The sequence below is a fragment of the Oncorhynchus gorbuscha genome, linkage group LG09 (genome assembly GCF_021184085.1).
Source record: "Oncorhynchus gorbuscha isolate QuinsamMale2020 ecotype Even-year linkage group LG09, OgorEven_v1.0, whole genome shotgun sequence".
Lineage (NCBI taxonomy): Eukaryota > Metazoa > Chordata > Actinopteri > Salmoniformes > Salmonidae > Oncorhynchus > Oncorhynchus gorbuscha.
Genome location: NC_060181.1, coordinates 36,216,014 through 36,241,003, shown reverse-complemented (window position 1 = coordinate 36,241,003; position 24,990 = coordinate 36,216,014). Strand labels below are relative to the sequence as shown.

Sequence of the window (24,990 nt, the reverse complement as noted above, 5' to 3'; positions counted from 1 at the left end):
ATTTATGTATCTTGCTCATTTGCACCCCAGTATCTCTGCTTGCACATTCATCTTCTGCCGATCTACCATTCCAGTGTTTAATTGCTATATTGTAATTATTTCACCACCATGGCCTATTTATTTCCTTAACTTACCTCATTTGCACTCACTGTATATCGACTTTTTGTTTTCTTTTGTTCTACTGTATTATTGACTGTATGTTTTGTTTATTCCATGTGTAACACTGTGTTGTTGTATGTGTCGAATTGCTACGCTTTATCTTGGCCAGGTCACAGTTGCAAATGAGAACTTGTTCTCAACTAGCCTACCTAGTTAAATAAAGGTGAAAAAATAAAATAAAAACATACAGCAGTACTTATGTTGGTCTATTGTACTTCAAACAATGTGTAGGCAAGTTGCTTAGGATTCAAACCTTCTCAAACAGCCTACTTCATACCTTCATACTCTTAGAGGAGGTGCTCACACAATAACGTGATTTGTACTGTATATAAGTTAAAGTATTGGATTCTTCAAAATGATTAACATCTGCAAAGATCATACAAGACATGGTAACCTCGCACCATTACCAATCAGAGAGGTTAGCATGTCTCGGGGGTATGATCTTTGACCCTCTGTGACTTTCTCACTCATCATTATTCACTATTCCTTCAGGATTATCTGTCAGCCAGAGAGAGAAAGGCCCCTCTACAATCCCACTGAGCTCCAACGTAAGAAACATGCTGTCTTGGTCCCCAGTTGGGAATAGACTTCTTAACGCAGAGCCTTCTCTTCTCTGTCTGTGTGTCCTAACAGCGCTCATCACCGGCAGCAGTAGTGGACAGTGAGAGGATCTTTACTGAGATGATCTGCTCCATTGAGAAAAGGCCCTCTCCCATCCAGAGCGAAGCTGATCCAAGCCCAGGAGAAATCTGACAGGCCCTCTGGGCTTGCCTATTTGTCATAAATACAGCTAAATGCATAGACAAGTCTCTCTGATTGTCTCTCAGATTGCTTTAGGGACATGAAATACAATTTGTAGATATTGCCAACGCAGTAGGATAATGAAATTCAGTCGTAATAATAATAGTAAATATAATTCTCTCAATTTAAAGAGGCTTTATTGGCATGAGAAACGCGTTTACATTCCCAAAGCAAGTTAAATAAACAATAAATAAAAGTGATAAGACAGAAAACAATATCAACAAAAAACAATTAGACACTCTCTCTCTCTCTTCAGACTAACTGTCATGCCCTGACCATAGAGAGCCCTTGGTTCTCTATGGTGTTGTCGGTCAGAGCGTGACAAGGAGGGTGTTCTAGTTTTCCTATTTCTATGTTGGTGTGCTTGGTATGGTTCCCAATTAGAGGCAGCTGATTATCGTTATCTCTAATTGGGGATCATACTTAAGTTCTCCATTGTTCCCACCTTGGTTGTGGGCTATTGTTTTGGTTAGTGTGCGCTGTGACTGCACATTTGTTATAGTTGTTGTTGTTTTGGTGTAAGTTGAACTATTAAAGATAATGTGGAACCCTACACACGCTGAGCCTTGGTCCACTCATTTCAACAAGCGTGACAGAATATCCCACCAAGAAAGGACCAAGCAGCGTGCGGTGGAGAATAAAGTGAGGAAGGATACCGGAGAGAGGGGTTAGCTAGGAGTAGGCTGCAGCGCAGGCGGGCTGAAGAGCGGGTCATCAGTCTGGTGCCATCTGTGCCGGCTCCACGCACCAGATCTCCAGTGCGCCTCCACAGCTCAGTACATCCTGTGGCGGTTCCCTGCACTCACCCTGTAGAGCCAGAGACCGTCAGGGAGGCAATTGAAAAGTTGAGAGAGAGAGGAGAGAGATGTTGGTTTGGTGTGTTCAGCACTGCATTGGCCCTGAAGAGTGTGTTACCAGTCTGGTACAACCTGTGCCGGCTCCACGCACCAGTTCTCCAATGTGCCTCCCCAGTCCGGTACGTCCTGTGCCAGATCTCCGCACCCTCCCTGAAATGCGTGCCACCCGTGCCGGCTCCACGCACCAGTTCTCCAATGTGTCTCCCCAGCCCGATATGTCCGGTGCCAGCTCCCCGCACCCGACCTCCAGTGCGCCTCCCCAGTCCCGCTCCATGGCCGGAGCCTTCCTCTGCGCCGATGTGCAGTCCAGACACGGCGACCAACCCAGCTCCATGGCCGGAGCCTTCCTCGGCGCCGGTGTCCGGGTGCGGCTTCCAACCCAGCTCCATGGCCGGGGCGTTCTGCGCCGATGCCCAGTCCAGGCACGGCGTCCAGCCCGGCGCCATGGCCGGATCCGGGGTCTGGGCGGTGGCTACGACCCGTACCGGAGCCGCCACAGACACTAGTCACCCCCCCCCCCGCCCTCCCCATTTGGTTTCAGGTTTTGCGGCTGGAGTCCACACCTTTGGGGGGGGGGGGTGTATTGTCACACTCTAATCATAGAGAGCCCTCTATGGTGTTGTAGGTCAGGGCGTGACTAGGGGGGTGTTCTAGTTTTTGTTGGTGTGTTTGGTATGGTTCCTGATTATCGTTGTCTCTAATTGGGGATCATACTTAAGTTCTCCATTGTTCCAGCCTGGGTTGTGGGATATTGTTTTGGTTAGTGCTTAGTGTGCTCCGTGACTGCACGTTTGTTATATTATTTTTATTTTTTTGGTAAGTTTCACGATTAAATATAATGTGGAACTCTACGCGCGCTGCGCCTTGGTCCACTTACATTAACAAGCGTGACCCAAACCTGCTACCGTTGTCTGTCCTCATCAGTGCTTTGAGAAACTAGAGGACTTCCTTAAAGGAGAATGGACTAAGATCTCCAGCGCTCTGCTCTTCTCCCAGGTTGTAGCATTAGTCACGTAAACACAGAAATAAACAAATGGCACATTGGATTCCTAATTTTAAAAATAAGTGGTGCTTTTCTTACCGAGGAGACAAAGTTAAATAAATTACTACCATAAACGTTACATACAGATCTGAGTAGTATATATATACGGGTGGGTCCAATCCGGAATGCTAATTGGTTATACGCGCATCACAGCCGGTGTACAGTATATTTCACAAGTATCCGCCAGCTAAATGTACGATGTTAAAATGCCTATTTACTCTGTTCCATCTGACTGCGCAATCCACTGTCTCATCCGCCCAGGCGGGGAAGATATAATCTTGATCTCCGCTCTAAGAAGCATCTAGACATCTCATATTTCTTTAAGACTAACGTTTAGTTTTCAACAGCAGAGATCTGTATAAACATTGCTGTCTGTCTCTCCGACATTTGCCACATTGTTTCAATATTCAAATTCGATCTCTGTTAAGTTCCCGGGTTGTGGTTTGTTATGTGTGTTTCAGGATGGCTTCCTGAAATCCCCCAAGCAGCTGATTGGTTGACTCCATGGCTAATTGGAGCTGACCCGCCCCCTCGTCGCCAATTACCCATTCCTTCTGAAGCTATATAAAAGCCAGTGTTCTGTTCAGAAGAGAGATGATTGCTGAGAGAGAGGAGGTTGATGGTTATAACATGTTGGTTTTTCTCAGACAGTTGGTATGTACTATGTTAGTTGTAGATGGGAGCAGCTTTGGTATGTTCTTTGTGAGTTTGTTGCTCAGTCAGAGCCTATTTGATGTGTTTCTCAGTGCGTTTGTGAAATTGTTAATAATATTCTGTTTCATTTGTTCCCAGGGGGTAAGGGGAAGGCACCTAGGGAGTTCTTAGGAAAGAGGCCCGCGGGCATACATATACCCATAGTATATTCACTGTCTAGGCACACTAGGTAAGACCTGGGTGGACCATTAGTGGCAGGTAGGTGAGGGGGCTTTGATATTTACTCTCTTTGCTTTGGTTCCGTCCAGCCCCTTTTCCCCATATTACCGTGTGACGGAATACATTTCTAGTAAATGGTTAATTCTCTGCCTTGTCATCCTTACTCACACCTACAGTCCATACCTCTTTCACTTCACGGAGAGTTGTTGTAGCAGGGTGTTGCGTTCCCTCTTCAGAGGCGTGCGTAACAATCGGCAACTGTCCCATAGTAAAGAATGTGTAGGAGTTGGGATGAGGCAGGCAGCATTTCTCAGTCTCGACTTCAACTCACGGGGCCTTACAACACCCGTGCCAATATATCAACACCGGCTTCTCAGGCATTATCACTTAAGTAAATGTTTCAATCTTGTACATTCATTCATCTCAATGTGTGCTTTGATGTACGTAAGGAATAACAACTTGATAGAAACTTGTAAATAAGAATGTTCTTGACTAAAAAATATGAATTTCAATAAACTAAGTCTCAGTGGAAACACGTATACCTAGTTATCTTTGGATTTGAATCTGTTAAAGCAGTGGTAACCAACCTTTTGAGTCAACATCACCTTCGCAGTCAAAACATATTGGCTAAATGCCAGGTCTGCCAATGTTATTCTCAGACAATATATTTCAAAACTCGACCTTTAACGAAATAGCTTCGTTGGTGCAGCACTTGCGAGGCACAGCTGAGCATAAATGACTGGACTGATGGTACCTGCATCTGTTACTGTGCATTTGAAAGAAAACGGTCTAATCATGAAGTCATTCAGGTTGGGAAGTCAAAGCTCCAGAAAGATTTCAGAGTTGGATGACAGTTTAAAGCTCCCCCCCGGATCTCATATTACCCCCCCCCCAAGTTCCCAGTTGTGAAGTCGGAATTCTGAGATTAGGTTACAGATCAGGTAAAACGGAAGTCAGATTTCCCCAGTTGTTTGAACATGGCATCAGTCGCAGAGGGTCCGCCTCTCACGGTCCTTGCTCTCTTTAATTTCCTCCGTTGAGACTGACTAGAGAGAAGGGGCACAGTCACCTGCTGGTGAAAATCGAGTCCACACATGCACAAATTCATGTTACTATGACCAGAAAACGAAATATTACTCAATTAAAATAGACGAGCTGCTAAGAAGAATAAAACGCCATAGCTAGCGATATACTTGGCTACTCATTCATTGCAGCACTCAGTCTCTCTGTTCTGGGTGGTGTTACAACTGACTTGTGTGAAAACAACAAACATATAACATAAGACTGTTTCCACCACTTGGTTCTATTTTTTGTAGCCCTTTTTTTAATTGTTATGATCTTTTATGAAAATAGTTCAGTAGAAAGACATTTCCATTAAAAAGTTCAGCAACTACATCTGGCTCCTCCATTCATACAGTCTTTTATTTCTGACCTCGCATACAGTCCAACCATCTGGTTAAAATGATCCAATGAAAGTGTGTCCATGGTCTCGCTTCTTGCCAATCAGAAATGAAGGGTGAACAGGCATGTTGAGTTTTTCAGATGTGGGGCAGGAACATTTTTCTCTATGGGATTGGGACAAAGGTGACTTTCTCCCCACTTCAACTCTCGCACCTCTCCTTCCCCCAAAACGGTAGGAATCACTTAAATCTTTGACACGTGCCTCTGTTAAAATCGCCTGGACTGGATGCTCTTGCTGGTTGGTCGGTCATCATGGTCATGGCTTATAAAATGCTTTGTCTGATGTCTCTAAGTGCAGTGTGATAGGCAGACAACTAAGTGACAATAGAGCAACACATTTACCCCCCAAACATCCAGTCAAGTCATGTAATCCTTTCCTCAAGGATATAGATATCCCTCTCGTAACAGTACTTCTGTCAGTCTGAGCCACAGCGACTGGCATTTCCCCTCGGAATGCTCCCCCTGACCAATCCAGCCAGACCAACTGACACAAAGCAGCCAATGACCAGTGAGAGGTGAGGTCGAGTGTCTCCATGGCTCCAGCCAGTAGCACTAGAGTCCACGCGGAGGAGCTCCGACCCCTCTTGTTGAGTGTCTCTGGGGGCGGGGTTTCCTCAGTGGTTTGGAGAAGCTGGTTGGCTGATGGTCCTGTCTACAGGGATGTCACTATGACAGGTGGGAGCGGGTTGGTTGTGGGGCTGTCAGTCGCTGTCCGAGGCCACCGCAGATGAGCCTTTCCTCTTCCTCTTGGGGGCTTTGGGTTTGGAGTCCTCTTCCTCCTGGAGTAGGGGTGGAAATAAAAAGGAGGTTGGAGGAACAAGTGGAGACAGAAATAGCTTCTGAAACCAGGAAAGCTTAAAATAAAACATATTATAGTGACAGCTGAGGGAGGCACAAAATAGTTCTTCTGTTAATTAGCAATTAACAAAACCTAAATCTAATCCTGGTTCTGAAGTGTACAAGGGTATGGGGCTATGTAAGGCTCATCTTAACGCAGCTTCTAAACAGGATATAAAAAGGAAGTTGCTGTAAGACGACCTACCGAGGCACTGCTAGACACGCTCTCTTCTTCGTTGCTCACAGGGGTGACCGCTCCCTTACGCGACCGCGGGGAGGAGGCGGGGGCCTTGCGCCGTGACTTGGGAGGCTTGGAGGAGGGCTCTTCGTACTCCTCGGCCAATGAAAAGAGGTCGCTGAATCTGAGGCGGAGACAGAAAGGAGGGACACATTCAGAATCCTGTCAAGTCACTATAAGACACCTAGGAAACTGTGTGTAATAAAAATACAGAGTATCTCAGCGCAGTCATAGTAGCGTAATGATCCCCCGAGGACAGTGAGAGTCTGGGGTCTCACCTCATCTTGTGGGCCTCGTCACAGCTGGCCTGGACATGCTGCAGAGCCTGCAGGATGGGAGTCTGTGTGAAGACTGGGGACCCACAGACAGAGTAGGGTCAGAGTTCACTGGGTTAGAGGCGTGTTTGGGGGACACTGAGGTTGGTGTATAATGTGGTGTTAGTTTGCTGCCATTGCAGGACAGATGTGTGTGTTTTAGAATAGTAAAACAGTGTGTGTGTGTCTCACAGCTGTTCTTGGTGTTGCTGAGGTTCAGCCTCAGGTTGTCCATGTGCTCCAGGATCTGTTCCAGGGTCAGCTGGGCCAGTTTACTGCTGGAGCTGCGCAGACTGGGAGACACACACACAGACAATAACAGTCTTTCCTCTTACTCTTGTTACCAGGCTTTAACCTATCAGTCACCAACACAGTGTGCAGGCTTTTGTTCAAGCCCAGCATTTAAAGACTCAACTAATAACCAAGACCATGGGTGATCAGTCAGGCTATCTGCAGTGCAGTCAAAACCAACAAAAGCTCAATGAACAGGACCCACGTGTGTCTCTTCAGTTACAGATTTCTGGACTTTCACACCAATCAATGGTTTTTCTTACCCCCGAGAGATACAGAAAGCACTGTGAAGTAAACAATGCATGGAATGCGAGTATGAAAACTTGGGACTTCAAATCGTTGGAAACAGAATGAAAAATCTTTAGACAGAACTGAGTCAAACACAGATCTTCTGGACTGATATTGTTGTGCTATAAGTTGAATTGAAGTATGTGTGTGAGCTATGCGTTTATGAAGCGTGAACCAATTGGATGCCGACATTAGCAATATCCAAACAGTGGATTTATGTAACAAGTCATCAAAGACCTTCTCTGGAGGTAAAGAAAACTATTAATCTTAAGGTAAAAACTCCATCTCCTTAAAAAGTGAAAGTGGTGGACTCGTAGTCACCTCTGGCGTTTGCGTGGCATGTTGTTGTTCTTGATGAGCAGGGCCTTGATATGTTCCCCCAGGACGTCGTCGTGCTTGGCCGCCCAGTGGCGCAGGATACTGGTGGTGAACTGGTCCTCCGGGTGGCAGGGCCGACTCAGCACCATCTTCACCATCTCACCACTGGGTCTAAAGGGGGAAGGAGCACCACAGGGATCAGTACCGATGCCACTGTATTCATTTGCAGAGATACAGTATGTACCTGTAAATATAGCTTACTTTTCCCTGCGTAGTTGCAACAGCAAACAGGAGAGTGCTTCTGGGTGTTCTGGACAGGAAGAGGTACAACGTAAGAATATTATGCCAGTGGTAATACCAGGAAAGAACAGTGTAGAACTATTAACTCATTTTAGTGAAGGTCAATAGCATACCCAGCCCAAATATTCACATTTTGTCATTGAGAGAGCCTAATTTATAATGCAAAAGCTGTACAGTCAACATGCTATACATGGATGTCAGAACACAGGTTCTCCACTTCCCAGCGCTGTGTTTTTTGACTGACAACCGTTGTAAACTTGAGTACAAAAGATGCACCCTCAAGCCCCCAAATGGGCTACTTTTCACTATGTGTTGTCTGAGTGAGGGAAATGCACCTGTGAGTCCAAATGGGCACTTCACATTTCCATATTTGAAAACAAATGTAATTTACAGTATCAACATTTACAATCGCTATGTTTGATTCACAGGATGACATGTGTTCTACCCTGGGTTGTCCTGAACAGAATGAGCCTTTGTTGTATTTGTGAAGAAAATTAGCCACGGAACATGCACTTGAATGCAGTCACAACTTAATTCTATGCACACCAGAATTATACTCCGTCTTAATTACACTCTGCCTTTTGAAAGCCTAACACTGTAAGACCATATTTTATAACTTAGATAGCCATGTTGGCAATAGAATAGGCTTTCAAATGACACCCACCTGACACAGATTGCAACTAATAATGGAACATTTTTGGATTGCATAAACAGTAATTGTGTGACGGTGGGGACGCAGGGATGTGTACCAAACAAAAGACGACAAGGGCACTGTTGAAGGGGCCAGTCTTAGCGATTTAGCTAATAGCGGAGAGCAGTGTCTATCTAGGCCATTGTGTGTATCTCACCTTTGTACTTGAGGTGCTGCAGGATGGGGATAATGGTCTCCAGTGGAATACTGTGGGCCAAGAAGAGCTGCCAGGCACTGTACTGCTCAAACGTCTCCCATTCCAGAGACTGGACTGTAGGACAGAGACAATATTTCATACAGTGAGACAAGCACACAGTTCATACACATGCACTATGAATCTGTTTTTCTCTGTCTGTGTGTGTTTTCGGTGTGTTTGTGTGTCTGACGTTATATGTGACTCACTGAGGATATTGAGGACAGAGTCCTTGCGGAACATCACCAGATTGCCAATCATCACGTGACACATCAGCTCCTGAAGCTGAAAGAGAGAAAAAAGAGTTGGGGGGGTGGAATGGGAGGGTTGAAGGAGAAAAATACTATGCAGTATTGTATATTTTTGTGCGTGCGTGTGTGTGTGTGGTTAAATTACCTGTGTTGAATCGATGACTGCTACAATCATGTTGAGTAGCTCTCCACTGCGCAATGTCTCATCTGGGAACTACAGAGAGAGGAGGGAGATATAAACAGTGTAACAGTGCCTTCAGTACTCACACCCCTGGACCTTTCCCACATTTTGTTGTGTTAAAAAGTAGGACTAAAATGGATGTCATTTTTTGTCAAGAATCTACATAAAGTGGAAAAAAAATCCTAACATTGTACATTTTTTAAATGGAAAATAAAACACTACTATATCGTGATTAGATAAGTATTCAACCCCGAGTCAATACATGTTAAAATCACCTTTGGCAGCGATTTCAAGTCTCTAAGAGCGTTGCACACCTGGATTGTACAATATTTTTACACCTGAACTTATTTAGGCTTGCCATAACAAAAGGGTTGAATACTTATTGAGTCAAAACATTTCAACTTTTCATTTGTAAACATTTCTAAAACCATGATTCCACTTTGACATTATGGGGTATTGTGTGTAGATCAGTGACACAACATCTCAATTTAATCAATTTAAAATTCAATCTAACACAACAAAATGTGGAAAAAGTCAAGCTTCCCAAGTTCTCTCACGTCACCCCGCTCCTCCGCTCTCTCCACTGGCTTCCAGTTGAAGCTCGCATCCGCTACAAGACCATGGTGCTTGCCTACGGAGCTGTGAGGGGAACGGCACCTCAGTACCTCCAGGCTCTGATCAGGCCCTACACCCAAACAAGGGCACTGCGTTCATCCACCTCTGGCCTGCTCGCCTCCCTACCACTGAGGAAGTACAGTTCCCGCTCAGCCCAGTCAAAACTGTTCGCTGCTCTGGCCCCCCAATGGTGGAACAAACTCCCTCACGACGCCAGGACAGCGGAGTCAATCACCACCTTCCGGAGACACCTGAAACCCCACCTCTTTAAGGAATACCTAGGATAGGATAAAGTAATCCTTCTCACCCCCCCTTTAAAGATTTAGATGCACTATTGTAAAGTGGCTGTTCCACTGGATGTCATAAGGTGAATGCAACAATTTGTAAGTCGCTCTGGATAAGAGCGTCTGCTAAATGACTTAAATGTAAATGTCAAGGGGTGTGAATACTTTCTCAAGGCACTGTAGATGTTGTCTCTGTGTGTGTACGTACCCCGGCGTAGATGGTGTGTACACACCTCAGCGTAGATGTAGTTTGTGTGTACCTCGGTGTAGAAGTTTGTGTGTATCTCGGTGTAGAAGTTTGTGTGTACCTCGGCGTAGAAGAAGTTTGTGTGTACCTGTAGAAGTTTGTGTGTACCTCGGCGTAGAAGTTTGTGTGTACCTCGGCGTAGAAGAAGTTTGTGTGTACCTCGGCGTAGAAGAAGTTTGTGTGTACCTCGACGTAGAAGTTTGTGTGTACCTCGACGTAGAAGAAGTTTGTGTGTACCTCGACGTAGAAGAAGTTTGTGTGTACCTCGGCGTAGAAGAAGTTTGTGTGTACCTCGGCGTAGAAGAAGTTTGTGTGTACCTCGGTGTAGATGGATGGTGTGAGATAGCAGAGCAGCCTGATGTCGTCCTCCTGGCAGGCCTTCATGTCCATCATGAGACAGGTGTGCAGGTCTCCCAGCGCTGTGGCCTGGGCAAACGATTCGTACAGACTCATCTTCCCCATCGCTGCTTTACTGTGGTGGGAGACAATGTTACAACAATGTTAGAACTAGGTTACAGCTATGCTGCAACAATGGTACAACAACGTTAGATCAAGTGATGTTAAACCAACAGAGCAGTGCGAGGGCAAAAATGTGTCCAGGCTCATGTCTCCATTGACTGCTTTATCAATGTAGAAAGAACGTTACCAGCAGCATTAGAGAAACTAAAACAGTGGACGGTTGTAACAATAACTTCTAGCGGACAGCAAAATGTCTAACACACTACTCCCTCAGCCTCCCTGAAACCAAGGGCTCCCATTCCTTGCCAATGCTAAGCAGTGTGGTGGACCCAGTCCCTTCACCTGGCCCTGAGGTAGTAAAGCAGGTGATAGCCGATCTTGGGCTGTTTCTGGTAGAGCTCCGCCAGCATCTCCAGCAGCACTGAGAAACCACTGTTGTCCTCCTGCATCTGACACAGGTTCCTGAACACCAGGCACACAGGTTTACACACAGACTCCTCCAGCGACCTGGGAACACACAACAAAGTTCATATTCTATATTATTTTTTCGCATGTATACACAAATGCACGACACAGACAGTCTTACCCCCTAACCAGGCCATGTTGACGCCATCAGAAGGCGCACATTAACTTACTCTTCTGTGATGTCGTCAGGCAGTACGTCTCCTCTGAAGTGGCCCTTGAAGAGCTCAGCCAGACAGGAGGCCAGAGTGGACATTTGCTCTGAGTCAAAGTCCTCCTGAGAGAGAGAGAGCAAGCGAGACGAGGGACAGAAAGGGGACATCAATAAACCACAGATAATTCCCATTTCCCCCACAAGATACCCAAATACATATCTGTATTTAACCACTGTTGTATATTTTCTTGCTGACTCACCTCCAGGACCAGGTCCACAATCTCCTGCATGACTTCACAATGTGCCTCCGTGTCACTGTTAGAGAGATGGGGAAAGGAAATAATTATTGAAGAGCCCATTTCGATTAAGATTTCCACTGCTGCAATCAGCAATGTTGTTGCAATCAGCAATGAGAACAATTGACCGCAATGGGAGTGAATGGGTGAGAGATGAAGTATGAAAGTGGCTCTCCAAATCAAAGGAAGCAAAATGGCCGAAAGCAGCCAACCTACTCGTGAGCTAGGCAGAGGAGTGGAGCTAATGGCATTATTGTCAACATCTCTCCAATCCATACAGATCTACACGTTACCACTGTGAAAAGGGTAAAGCAGGGATCAAATCAAAGTTTATTTGTCACGTGCGCCGAATACAACACGTGTAGGCAGACCTTTCAGTGAAATGCTTACTTACAGACTCTAACCAATAGTGCAAAAAAGGTATTAGGTGAACAATAGGTAAATAAAGAAATAAAACAACAGTAAAAGGACAGGCTATTTACAGTAGCGAGGCTATAACAGTAGCGAGGCTATAACAGTAGCGAGGCTATAACAGTAGCGAGGCTACATACAGACACCAGTTAGTCAGGCTGAGTGAGGTAGTATGTACATGTAGTTATGGTTAAAGTGACTATGCATATATGATGAACAGAGAGTAGCAGTAACGTAAGAGGGGTTGGCGAATGGTGGGTGGGACACAATGCAGATAGCCCGGTTAGCCAATGTGCGGGAGCACTGGTTGGTCGGACCAATTGGGGTAGTATGTACATGAATGTATAGTTAAAGTGACTATGCATATATGATAAACAGAGAGTAGCAGCAGCGTAAAAAGAGGGGTTGTGGGGGCACACAATGCAAATACTCTGGGTAGCCATTTGATTACCTGTTCAGGAGTCTTATGGCTTGGGGGTAAAAATTGTTGAGAAGCCATTTAGTCCTAGACTTGGCACTCCGGTACCGCTTGCCATGTGGTAGTAGAGAGAACAGTCTACGACTGGGGTGGCTGGGGTCTTTACAATTTTTAGGGCCTTCTCCAACTCTTGTCACGTTCACTGATGTTGGCTTTGGCAATGTCTTATGCCAATAAGGCTAATTGAATTTAACTGAGTGAGTGTGTTTGTTAGACAAATACATGTCCCGATGTGAGAGTCCAGTCACATCCACTCTACTAACCTTCCTTTCTGTAACTGCAACACCTTCTCCTTCATTGTGTCGTCCAACTGATCCACGTAGGGAGTGATGTCAGCGGGCTCCTCAATAACGGCCTCTTTGATTGGGTGGAATCTGAACTCCGCTTTTTATTGCCTGTAATAACCAAAATGAAAGGTCAGCCAATGACTTGATGTGGATGAGTACGAAGCAGAGTGAGAGTGAGGCCCTAATATGTTTCCAGTCTTTTGAATTGGATTATGAGTTTCGAAATTGTTTTTCAAATGCAAGTTTCTGATTTGGCTTCATCTAAGATAAAACTCAGTGTTAAGGCATTATGGTTCATCTATGTTAAAAGAGGGCTTCATCTATCGAAGGCAAAACAAATCTAACGGGGTGATAATCTGAGTTGAGATGATGCTAGTGATAGGCCTGGTCCTAGATCTGTTCGTGTTGTCTATCCAACTCCTATGGTCATTGTCACTCATAGGAGTTGGCAAGGACAGACAGATTTGGGAGCAAGCTAGATAATGCTCATTTGGTGTAAAATGCAGCAGAATATATTGTACCCATTTAAGTGTTGAGTCTGGTGTAGTTCAACGTTAACATGGTTCTAACATATTATCTGGTATCTGTGTTGAGTGGAGTAATAAAATGTGTCCTTCCTTACCCTCACCCTTGTTGTTAACCTCCTCCTCATCGTCGCTGAAGGCAGCCTCCGTGTTGTCGTAGCAACCATCCTCCTTGTCAAGCAGAACATGATTGTCCATCTCCAAGGAAACAGACTCCTCCATTTTCACTGAGGAGCAAAAGGTGATCAGACGACATTGTAAAGTAGAGGCAAGCAAACACAGGAGGTTCTCAAATAAAGGCAACACTGGAATAACAGTGTAATGCATACACATTTAAAACACCTGCATATTATTTTCCTGGTTAACCTAATTCAAAGTAATTCAAAATCTAAATTGAATCATCCAATATTTAGCGGGGACAATTTAAGTTAACTGTTAGTTGCACCTCAACGAATTCAAATGCTTTACTTTCATGCTCTAATTTAGGGTTCCTTTTCGAGATGGAACATTCAGCCGACACGTTTATCCCAAGCCACTTCCAGTTGACACATAACAGCTAGAAGAGGACTGGCCACCCCACATAGCCTGGTTCCTCTCTAGGTTTCTTCCTAGGTTTTGGCCTTTCTAGGGAGTGTTTCCTAGCCACCGTGCTTCTACACCTGCATTGCTTGCTGTTTGGGGTTTTAGGCTGGGTTTCTGTACAGCACTTTGAGATATCAGCTGATGTACGAAGGGCTATATAAATAAATTGGATTTGATTTGATAACAGCCTCTGCTCTTGGACTAGGGCTTCCCTAGTTTCCCTACTGTTACTCGAAATAGGCTAGTTTCAACTCTACATATTATACCATGATGCATGATTGAAAAAGTTTGCTTCTTTCAAAATCCCTCCATCAAATGTCTTTGGGTGTTATTGTGCATGTCTGGGGGAGGATGGTTAAAGAGAAGGGATGTTTCTTTTGCATGTGAGTAACTGTAGTGAGCCTTGTAAAGAAACTCATCTTCAAGGACCACCAACAGTGTTCATTCATTCATTCATGTTAACAAATAAAAGTTGAATTACTTTCATTTGCACCTTCATCCCTTCCCTCAGTAGGGGGTGAGGGGGAACTGCAGAACTCTGCGAAGCGTTCCCTCAGCATGGAGCGCAGCTCCCGATCCAGTTTGGGATTGTCAAACAGAGGAGCTAGATGACTGAGGGAGGAAAATACAGACCGATTAGGGGGTTAAAATAAAGGCGATAAAGATTCACTGACATAAAATGTAATAAAATCCAATCACTGATGATACCAAAATCACTTGATCAAAAATGTAAAATCTGCAGAGGTTCAATTTAAATATATATGTTAATATATATTATGTTATATGTTTTTTTTTATGTACAACTGTGTCCAAGGTCAAATATATCCCATGATGGCTGGTGGTGGTGGGTGCATGAATGTGTGCAAGTGAGAGAGAATGACTCACGCCAGCACTCTTTTCTCCATGATGAAGGTGAGAGAGTTGAAGACACCCTGCCGCACCTGCCCCTCCAGAGGGGGGAAAAAGTGAGGGATGATCTGTGAGGGAGAAAGAGGAGGGGGAAGAGTGCGAAACAGAGTAGGACCAGTTGAAGGCAAGAGAAGGTAAAACATTTTTTAGATGAGTCAAGCATCTGCGCGAACGCCATAATACCACAACTTCTCTAAAGCATGGCACAACTAACACCAATGCAAGGTATCATTAAACTTCCTCACCGCTGTAAATGTACCACTCGCTTCCCAAGTCAGACAAAACGGGTGAATACTAGAGGTCGGCAGATTATGATTTTTTAACACCGATACCGATTATTGGAGGACCAAAAAGGGACAATACCGATTAAACGGACGATTTTTACAAATATATTTGTAATAATGACAATTACAACAATACTGAATGAACAATGAACACTTTTATTTTAACTTAATATAATACATCAATGAAATCAATTTAGTCTCAAATAAATAATGAAACATGTTCAATTTGGTTTAAATAATGCAAAAACAATGTGTTGGAGAAGAAAGTAAAAGTGCAATATGTGCCATGTAAAAAAGCTAATGTTTAAGTTCCTTGCTCAGAACATGAGAACATATGAAAGCTGGTGGTTCCTTTTAACATGAGTCTTCAATATTCCCAGGTAAGACGTTTTAGGTTGTAGTTATTATAGGACTATTTCTCTCTATACCATTTGTATTTCCTATACCTTTGACTATTGGATGTTCTAACAGGTACTTTAGTATTGCCAGCCTAATCTCGTGAGTTGATAGGCTTGAAGTCAGAAACAGCACAATACTTGAAGCATTGCGAAGAGCTGCTGTCAAACGCAGGAAAGTGCTGTTTGAATGAATGCTTACGAGCCTGCTGCTGCCTACTACCGCTCAGTCACACTGCTCTATCAAATCATATACTTAATTATAATATAATAAACACACAGAAATACGAGCCGTAGGTCATTAATATGGTCAAATCCGGAAACTATCATTTCGAAAACAAAACATTTATTCTGTCAGTGAAATATGGAACCGTTCTGTATTTTATCTAACGGGTGGCATCCCTAAGTCTAAATATTGCTGTTACATTGCACAACCTTCAATGTTATGTCCTAATTACGTAAAATTCTGGCAAATTAGGTCGCAACGAGCCATGCGGCCCAAACTGTTGCATATACTCTGACTCTGCGTTCAATGAACGCAAGAGAAGCAACACAATTTTCCTAGTTTAATATTGCCAGCTAACATGAATTTAAAAAAACTAAATATGCAGGTTTTAAAAAATATATACTTCTGTGTATTGATTTTAAGAAAGGCATTGATATTTACATTTTACATTTACATTTAAGTCATTTAGCAGACGCTCTTATCCAGAGCGACTTATTTATGGTTAGGTACATTCGTGCAGCGATTGTGCTTTTTTTGCAAATGCGCATTTGTTAAATCATCCCCCGTTTGGCGAAGTTGGCTGTCTTTGTTAGGAAGAAATGGTCTTGACACAGTTCGCAACGAGCCATGCGGCCCAAACTGCTGCATATACCCTGACTCTGTTGCACAGAACACAAGAGAAGTGACACAATTTCCCTAGTTAAAATAAATTAATGTTAGCAGGCAATATTAACTAAATATGCAGGTTTAAAAATATATACTTGTGTATTGATTTTAAGAAAGGAATTGATGTTTATGGTAGGTACACATTGGTGCAACGACAGTGCTGTTTTTGCGAATGCGTTTGTTAAATCACCCATTTGGCGAAGTAGGCTGTGATTCAATGATAAATTAACAGGCACCGCGTCGATAGGACAAGCTAGATAAACTAGTAATATCATCAACCAAGTGTAGTTAATTAGTGATTATGTTATTTTTTTTATTTTACCTTTATTTTACTAGGCAAGTCAGTTAAGAACAAATTTTTTATTTTCAATGATGGCCTAGGAACAGTGGGTTAACTGCCTGTTCAAGGGCAGAACGACAGATTTTGTACCTTATCAGCTCAGGGATTTGAACATGCAACCTTTCGGTTACTAGTCCAATGCTCTAACCACTAGGCTACCCTGCCGCTCCTGATTGTTTTTCATAAGATAAGTTTAATGCTAGCTTGCACCTTACCGTGGCTCCTTGCTGCACTCACATAACAGGTAGTCAGCCTGCCACGCAGTCTCCTCGTGGAGTGCAATGTAATCGGCCATGATCGGTGTCCAAAAATGCTGATTAACGATTTCTATGAAAACTTGAAATCAGCCCTAATTAATCGGCAATTCCGATTAATCGGCCAACCTCTAGTGAATACGGCAGGATGTCAAAACATCTCTTCGTTCTCTACTGCTTCGCTAACACATTGAGCATGAAGCACATGTCAATAGAGTCTTTTCCACTTTGAATAGCAAAAAAAGTGGTACATTCACCACAGTTAATGATCTGAATGAGCTCCGTTGTGTAATGTGTGCGCCCACTCACCCGACACATGAAGTCCAGGAGAGTGGCAGTGATGGCTGGATGAGGCTTCATGGAGTGGTGCATCACTAAGATGGCCGGCTCTGAAAGAGGGAGGGGGAAGAGAGAACGGATGGGTCAACCATGAAAAGAGAAAGAGACAAATGTGCATACAGTGGCGGATAGAGAAGGTGACAGCAGAAATGTGTCCATCCTGTAACCTCTGTTCCAGTTTACTCGTTAGTCTAATATACCACTAACCCAACACCCGCATGTTTTCCCTACTTCTAAACATTTAGCTGAGCACATTGGTCCCTTACTCTACACACGAAGAGATACAGGTAGCGTTTTCTGTTCCCCCGTCTTACCTATGTTCATGATGCTGTCCTTCTCTGGGCTGAAGAAGAGCCAGTCGTAGAACAGGGCAAGCTTGGCGTTCGAGGCCGCCACGTTAGACTAAAGACGCAAGTAATAAAACATTTAAATATTTCAATGTAATTACTATTTTACAATTATCTGTATGGGTAAAATCCAGGTAAATAGTTGTAAATACGAGGTAAATTCAAAAAGCTTTATTGTTTATTAGATTAACATTAGACAGAAAATAATCTTGGGCATACTATAAAATAAATCATTACCCATCTTTGCATTAATGTGCCTTAAAGTTATAACCAATCTTTGCCCTGCCCCTTACCGTGCAGGTGGTGAGCAGCCAGCCAATGATAGCCCAGCGGGGCAGGATGTCAGAGCTCAGCACCTCATTGGATGGGTGCACCACGCCGCAGATGTAGCGAATCAGGTCACAGCGCAGCGACTGGCTCTCTGCCGTGGACAGGTACTGTCTCTGGAACCAGTCCTGGTAGCGCTTCTGCTGGCCAAATCGCACCTACAGGGAGAGAGGGACAGGATAGGCATAAAGGAATGTGTATGTGCATGTACTTTGTGTGTGTACCATCATGAGATGTGTTGTAGTGAGTGTGTGTGTGTGCGTGTACTGTCCTGAGACGTGTTGTAGTGTGTGTGTGTGTACTGTCCTGAGATGTGTTGTAGTGTGTGTGTGTGTACCATCATGAGATGTGTTGTAGTGTGTGTGTACCGTCCTGAGATGTGTTGTAGTGTGTGTGTGTACCGTCCTGAGATGTGTTGTAGTGTGTGTGTACCATCCTGAGATGTGTTGTAGTGTGTGTGTGTGTACCGTTCTGAGATGTGTTGTAGTGTGTGTGTATGTACCGTGTTGTAGTGTGTGTACTGTGTTGTAGTGTGTGTGTACTGTCCTGAGATGTGTTGTAGTGCGTGTGTGTGTGTTTGTGTGTACTGTCCTGTGATGTGTTGTAGTGTGTGCGTGTGTGTACTGTCCTGAGATGTGTTGCAGTGTTTGTGTGTGTGTACTGTCCTGAGATGTTTTGCAGTGTTTGTGTGTGTGTACTGTCCTGAGATGTGTTTGTAGTGTGTGTGTGTGTGTTTACCCTGGAGGTCATGAAGAGCAGTTTGGTCTCCATATCTGGTGTGAGGCGACAAGCCAGGAACTTGCGGGATGTGCGAGCGGTCAGGAGCTGCAGCAAACCTATAGAACCAGAGAGAGAGAGAGTTAGAACTGAGCCACGGGTCTCACACACACACACACACACAGACCCACCCCTGCTTAACGACACTCTCTTACCCTTACCAGTGAACTGAGGGCTGAGGGCCTGGGGGTTGTGGAGCAGGTCTTTCCACAGTAGCTCCATCTCTGGGATCCGGGCCACGATCTGCAGCAGACGCACCAGGTCTCTCCCAATGATAAAACACTCCATAAACTAGACAGGGATGAGGGGAGGAGAGAGAAAGAGGGGAATATGTCATTACATTCAATTATTGAATTGCTGTGTGGAAATTCCCCATTGTCAAACCTAGATACAGTATAATAAGTTTGTCTGTGTTCTTGGGCATATACGATACGACACAAATCTTCTTTCTCATCTGTCCTCAAGACTCCATACGCATCTTCGCTCCAAATCTACTCCTCCCTCATTCCCTTACACACTATATCGCTCGTCTCCTTACCTCGCGTATGCCATTACATCATTCCCTCCTCCATTCCTCTCCTCCCTCACCTTCTCTCGGAGCAGGCCGATACACAAGTCAACCTCCTTCTGTCTGAGGACCAGCAGTGCCGGGGTGCCGTGGTCCACGATGAGGCGCAGGTAGGTGTACACGGACATTGCTATCAGCATGCCACTCTTCAGCACCCACTCCCTGAGAGACGACGAAGAGACAAGAGACGATTGTAGTTCTTGTAGAGAGACGGTTGTGCGCTAAACCAAACGAGTCCAAAAGTGTGAGTGTGTTATAAACCTAGAGTTCAGGCGGTCCTTCACGCTCCAGCGAACCAAGGAAAGGAGGGGTGCTTAACAACAATGACAAATTCCCGAGAAGAGCATACTAAGTAAAACTCCCACAGTACTAATATGAGCCAGAAAGGAGTTGGAGCACTCAACAGAAATCACTTCTTCTGGCAGTTTTTATTGGTAAGCCCTTCTCATGTATTGTGAGCCTACTTCAAAGCATGACATATTTAAAAAATAATAATAATAATAGTGTGTGATACGTTTTTTGCCTTATGAACCAGTTTGACTTTTATTGCATGACAATAATGGAGTGAAAGAGTGTTTCCTGTTGATCGCTCTCCAACACACCTTTGATCCAGCAGTATGTCCAGAACATTCTCAGCCAGCCACAGGTTCTTACTGGTGATGTCTCCTCCTGGACACAGGAAAAAAATCAAGAGATGCTCAATCAAGCAAACCAACACAGAGACTACAGAAAACAGGTGAGGAAGCCATTTTGTCTTGACACAATTTAGACGCGAGAGGAACGGTGAAACAAGACGCTACTCAAAGCAGTGAAACCAATGGTACACATACTGAATGGACTGACCTGCGATCTGCTTCATAAGGGTCATGAGGACGCCGTCCGCGCCGATCACGCCACTCTTCACCAGCTCCCTCACCAACCACACCAACTGAAGCGAGAGAGAAGGGCGAGATCGTTAGTCAATCACTTACTCATTAGAAAACATCCACATGTATATTGTGTCAATAAAGCTAACTGTATTGAGAGCACGAAAATGGTTTCTGCCTTTTCTACATGGAGACAAACTGTTGACCTGTGTGCGGCACACATCCTGCAGCTTGAGGAACTTCTCCATGAGGATCTGGTTGATCTTGATCAGGATCACGTTCATGCCGTCCCTATTCACCAGGGTCAGGTCTCTGTAACACTGTGGAGAGTAGAGTCAAATACAGTAAATTAGAAACTGGGTGGGTTGAGCCCTGAATGCTGATTGGCTGACAGCCATGGTATTTCAGACCGTATACCAAGGTTATGACAAAACATTTATTTTTACATCTCTAATTATGTTGGTAACCAGGTTATAATAGCAATAAGGCACCTTGGGGGTTTGTGATATATGGCCATATACTACACCTCCTCGGGACTTATTCTCCACTTTACTATATTCTACTTAAGCAATATGTAAGTCTTTATTATAACCAAAGGCTAATTTGCTTTGCAGCATATGGACATACTGTACAGTGTCCATACAACATAGTGTGATAATTAACAGTTTGTGCCTCAATAGGGCCTATAAATAGTGTAATGTGGATTCAATTAAACTGAGCACCCAGACAAGCATGTTCAGGTGACAAGGATTTACAGAGGCCACAGGAATACTATAGAAGTTGACCATTCTTTTATTTTTATTTGATTGTTTTATGGACAGTGAAAGTCAGAATGCAGAGGGGAGACGGATACAGAGAAAGAGAGACAAGAAGGGGTGAGAGGATTCATACCCAAAGCTCCAGGGGTATGTGTGCTCCGGAGTATGTAGAGCTAAACACTACACCAGACTCGGGCATATTATTTCAAGAATGGTGAAATTATTCTTATCGATTTCCCCAAGTCGTAATTCATAAAAGCCCAAACAGTCCCATTCTATAGTACCTTATGGTGGAAATGTTGATGTGTCATCATAAGGTATACTGATCATATACAGTCTGAAGGTGTGTGTTTATAATACCGGTGTTAGGGGGTTGAGGAAATTAAATGTGTATCAAGTGTGTGTGATACCGGTGGTCACACACAGTGGTTTTGGAGGCTGCAGTGTGTGCCGTTATAGTGTTGTGTGTGTAATAAATATGAGTGTCTGTACTGTGTGTGTGTGTTCTGTTCGCGTGACAGCCACAAATGTAAAATGTGTCAATATTGACAAGAACAAAGCTTCAGAGTATAGCATGAACGTTTGTGAAGAGTTTGCAGCGCATGTGATGTACATATTGGGTTGTGGAGTATGTAGAGTGTATAATCCCATTCATATCAGGGAGCCTAAAATATTTGAGGTATTAGGGTTGGAATTACATGCTGGGCATAAGTGTGGATAACAGCACACTATTTTTAGTGCAGTCACAAGAATCACTATGTAAGCTAATTCAATCGTTTGGTGTGTGTATAATGAATGCAATCTATGGTGCTATGATCATGAGGGCTTTCCGACCCTCTTGGTTTGACCCGGAATCTCCCAGAATTGGCTTTTGACTGCCGGCGAACAATAAAGCTATTCTAGGATATTTTGAAAATGCAATAATGAAGGTACAGATCTTAGACTGAATTGGCAACCCCAATAATCACATGAAATGATAATGTGTATAATAATGATGTGAAGTATGATAATGCTGATAAGGATAACATAATAACAATGCCTTACCCTCTGTGCCTGTGGAGGCTCAGTGAGCAGCAGAGCGAAGAGTCCCAGACACACCTCCTCATGCTGCTGGGGGCCCTTACACACCTGGTGGATGAGGAGAATATGACAATGTTACCGTGCCACTTAATCTACCCATGATATGGCTGTAGCCTCCATTATAATGGGTCAGATTGGCATTTATTGTCACGAATCTGGCCATGGTGGCAGTTTTGCAGAGTGGTCACTATCTGACACAGCTACAAAGTCATAAAATATGATTTTAAATCTAACCTTAAAGCCTAACCCTAACCTTAACCTTAAATAAGACAATATAGACATTTTCACATTGCAGCTGGTCAAAAGCGGACCATGTGCTCTCCCAGAAGCTTGGCTGGTGCATAAAACCTGTGAATTCAGACAAACAAAAGGTGTAATCTGTCTTCACTCAAAAATATGTTGCATAAAGCAGACTTAATTTTGTATTTATTTTTAATGTTTTCACTGCATCAGGGATAGCGTACGCAGAGGTTTTGGCATCGCAGCCTTCTTCAGTGTGTAGGTACCATCTAGTGGAAATTGCTCAGTTTTGCTTCCAGGTCAAGATTCCCGACAATAAGCATCTACCTGCTTATCATTGTGTTGACATTGGAAGCTTTAGCCATATCAGGGATTCATGTCACTTGAAGCGATTCAATTCAACATAAAAGCTGAGCCTACAGGTAGCATATGGTACATAATCCTACACTTCTCAATATGCTTATGAAGCATATGTACTACGTCCTTTAACTACTCACATTTACAAATGGCATTGCAAAAATGTTTACGAGAAAGGATCAATTACAAGGCCAACTCTGATTCGTCTGACCATAGTCACATTCTATTAAGATTCAATTAGATTCTGAGGCTCAATACAAGCATGCAAGTAGCCACATCTCAACTGCACATTCTAGCATGCAGTGTCCAATCCCATGGTGATGGACTATTAGTGAAAGGGCAAGGGACTCACATTAGCTGTGATGGCATCGTTGGCCTCACGCTCTGACAGGCCATTTGTCAACGAAGTGACAATCCCCACACACCTCTCCAAACGCTGATGGATAAAAACAAAAAAATTATGTTAACCGCGAAAACAGATAGACACACACAAACGTAGATAGGCCCGAATCATTCAGATGTCACATAATGTGGGCATACAGATGGACAACAACAAAAAAAACACAAAAATCCACAGAGCAACACAGCAGGCTCACACCCATGGGAGAAAAAAAAGTCTGAGAAATCACACACACACACACACACACACACACACACACACACACACACACACACACACACACACACACACACACACACACACACACACACACACACACACACACACACACACACACACACACACACACACACACACAAAAAAACAGCAGACAAACAACAGAATGTGTTGACGCCTCTGTCAATTGAGCTGGCTACATAATGTATGAAAATGTCTAAGCCATCTGGTGTGGAGGTGACACCATATATTTTTTTTAAAGGGAAGAATCACTACAAGGGTAGTGTCAGAAAAGTTACTGTATTGACATGTGTATGATGACCTTTGCGCATGTGCATGGGCTCGTGTCTCATCCATATGTTTACATAAATAGCATACTAAATGCTACGTTAAATTCAGCTGGATTCCCCATCGTTTAAACCCACGTCAACAAAGCACAAATACGTGCTGCAAACCTACACATGCTAGACTAGTAAATTCATTTCAGAATTAGGAACTAGCCTTGCTGAATGATAGCTAGCAACATGCAGGCGAGGCTATTCTGTAAAATGGTTCCGTGTCTTTGTATTCGTGAATGTTTTTTTTACGTGCTGTGTGGTTGAACAGCTGTTTGTATGATATAGCAACACTTATTGATAATATAGTATATAGTAAACCTACCTCCTCAAGCTCATCTTTTGCGTCCAGGGTCGTGGACACCAATAAGCGACCCTGCGGTTTCCCCTTTGCCGGTGAAGGCTCCATCACCTCCCGCCTCGCTTCGTCTGGCCCCAGAGGACTTGAGGGGTTAGACACTGGGGTTCGGGGAAAATTATAAATGATTTTCTTGTATCAATGGAGCGCCTCTAACACTAGACTCTTGTTTAGACTCTCTTTACACGCTCTTCGTCGGATACCGTGTGCTTTTTTTACTTGGTTTGGCCACCTTTCACTCTCACTCCAGTGCTTTCGACTGTGTCCGAATAAAACAAACTAACTTCCGGAGGGCATGGTGGCCTAGCGGAAGTATTCCTTCACAGAGCTAGTAGAAGGGAGGAGCAGTAGTCACTTTTTTAGCCAATCATTGATTTAGTTATTTTGAGTGACATAATGGTTTACCAATGAACGCAGAGGTTAACCGGCAAATGAGTAGCGATGTAACTTGAACAGAAATAGTTTCGAGTATTGATATCAACACATTTGTGTCACTTTGTAAGGATAGAACAGAAAAGTCTCATCGGATTTTTTGTCATTGAATTGTGTGCATTGAAAAACAATCTGGATAATTGTTCTTCCTTATCGTGCTAAATTAAAAAAATAGCATTCAGACCAATTACCTTTTAATTAATACATTTTACAGTTAATTAAGCAAAACTTTGGAAACGTGGTTGATATTAGGTATAGCTGCCCATAGTATATAGCCTACTCCAAGTTAAATGTTGTGATTTTGTGAGTGACAAGAAAGGTTTATGGCCAACTACTAGCTATATATGTATACCACTTGATGGCGCAACAACCCATGTCAACGAACAAGCGGCGGGGAAGGGGAAGGGGGGGGGGCTAACCCACACCACACCCCCATCACAGTTGCCCATCCCTGATCTACAGGGAAACTAACTACCCCATTCATAGGCTCTAAATGCTTTAGTGTCAATAGTGTCTTCTGACCGGGGAGTTTTGTTAAGAGCCCCGACACTTGATGTAAACATTAACATAAGGAACGTATCTTTGATATCAGCAATAAATAATTTTGATAAAACAAATGGTT

The 24,990-nt window shown here is 43.8% G+C and overlaps 1 protein-coding gene across 1 annotated transcript; it reads right to left on the bottom strand.

Moving 5' to 3' along the window:
- Positions 1–5,033: 5,033 nt before the first annotated feature.
- Positions 5,034–24,230, bottom strand: LOC124043473 (integrator complex subunit 3-like). The gene is made up of 29 exons (XM_046362101.1): positions 23,904–24,230; positions 22,980–23,063; positions 21,995–22,078; positions 20,399–20,512; positions 20,170–20,254; positions 19,929–19,995; positions 19,347–19,488; positions 18,920–19,049; positions 18,720–18,817; positions 17,948–18,139; positions 17,622–17,709; positions 17,278–17,357; positions 14,780–14,871; positions 14,376–14,506; positions 13,411–13,539; positions 12,765–12,885; positions 11,577–11,631; positions 11,336–11,439; positions 11,043–11,207; positions 10,560–10,713; positions 9,060–9,128; positions 8,873–8,948; positions 8,628–8,741; positions 7,741–7,789; positions 7,483–7,650; positions 6,775–6,875; positions 6,547–6,619; positions 6,236–6,392; positions 5,034–5,972 (listed from the first exon to the last, which is right to left on the bottom strand). The coding sequence occupies exons 1-29, from the start codon at positions 23,985–23,987 to the stop codon at positions 5,895–5,897; spliced, it is 3,084 nt and encodes a 1,027-aa protein (XP_046218057.1). The 5' UTR covers positions 23,988–24,230; the 3' UTR covers positions 5,034–5,894.
- Positions 24,231–24,990: the final 760 nt, after the last annotated feature.

Excerpts from the sequence above, each read along its gene's own strand:
- LOC124043473 (XM_046362101.1), bottom strand. The coding sequence starts at position 23,987 with ATGGAGCCTTCACCGGCAAAGGGGAAACCGCAGGGTCGCTTATTGGTG. Across the intron at positions 11,208-11,335 it reads CCTGACGACATCACAGAAGA|GTCGCTGGAGGAGTCTGTGT; the intron begins GTAAGTTAATGT and ends GTGTGTTCCCAG. Across the intron at positions 6,876-7,482 it reads ATGCCACGCAAACGCCAGAG|TCTGCGCAGCTCCAGCAGTA; the intron begins GTGACTACGAGT and ends TGTGTCTCCCAG.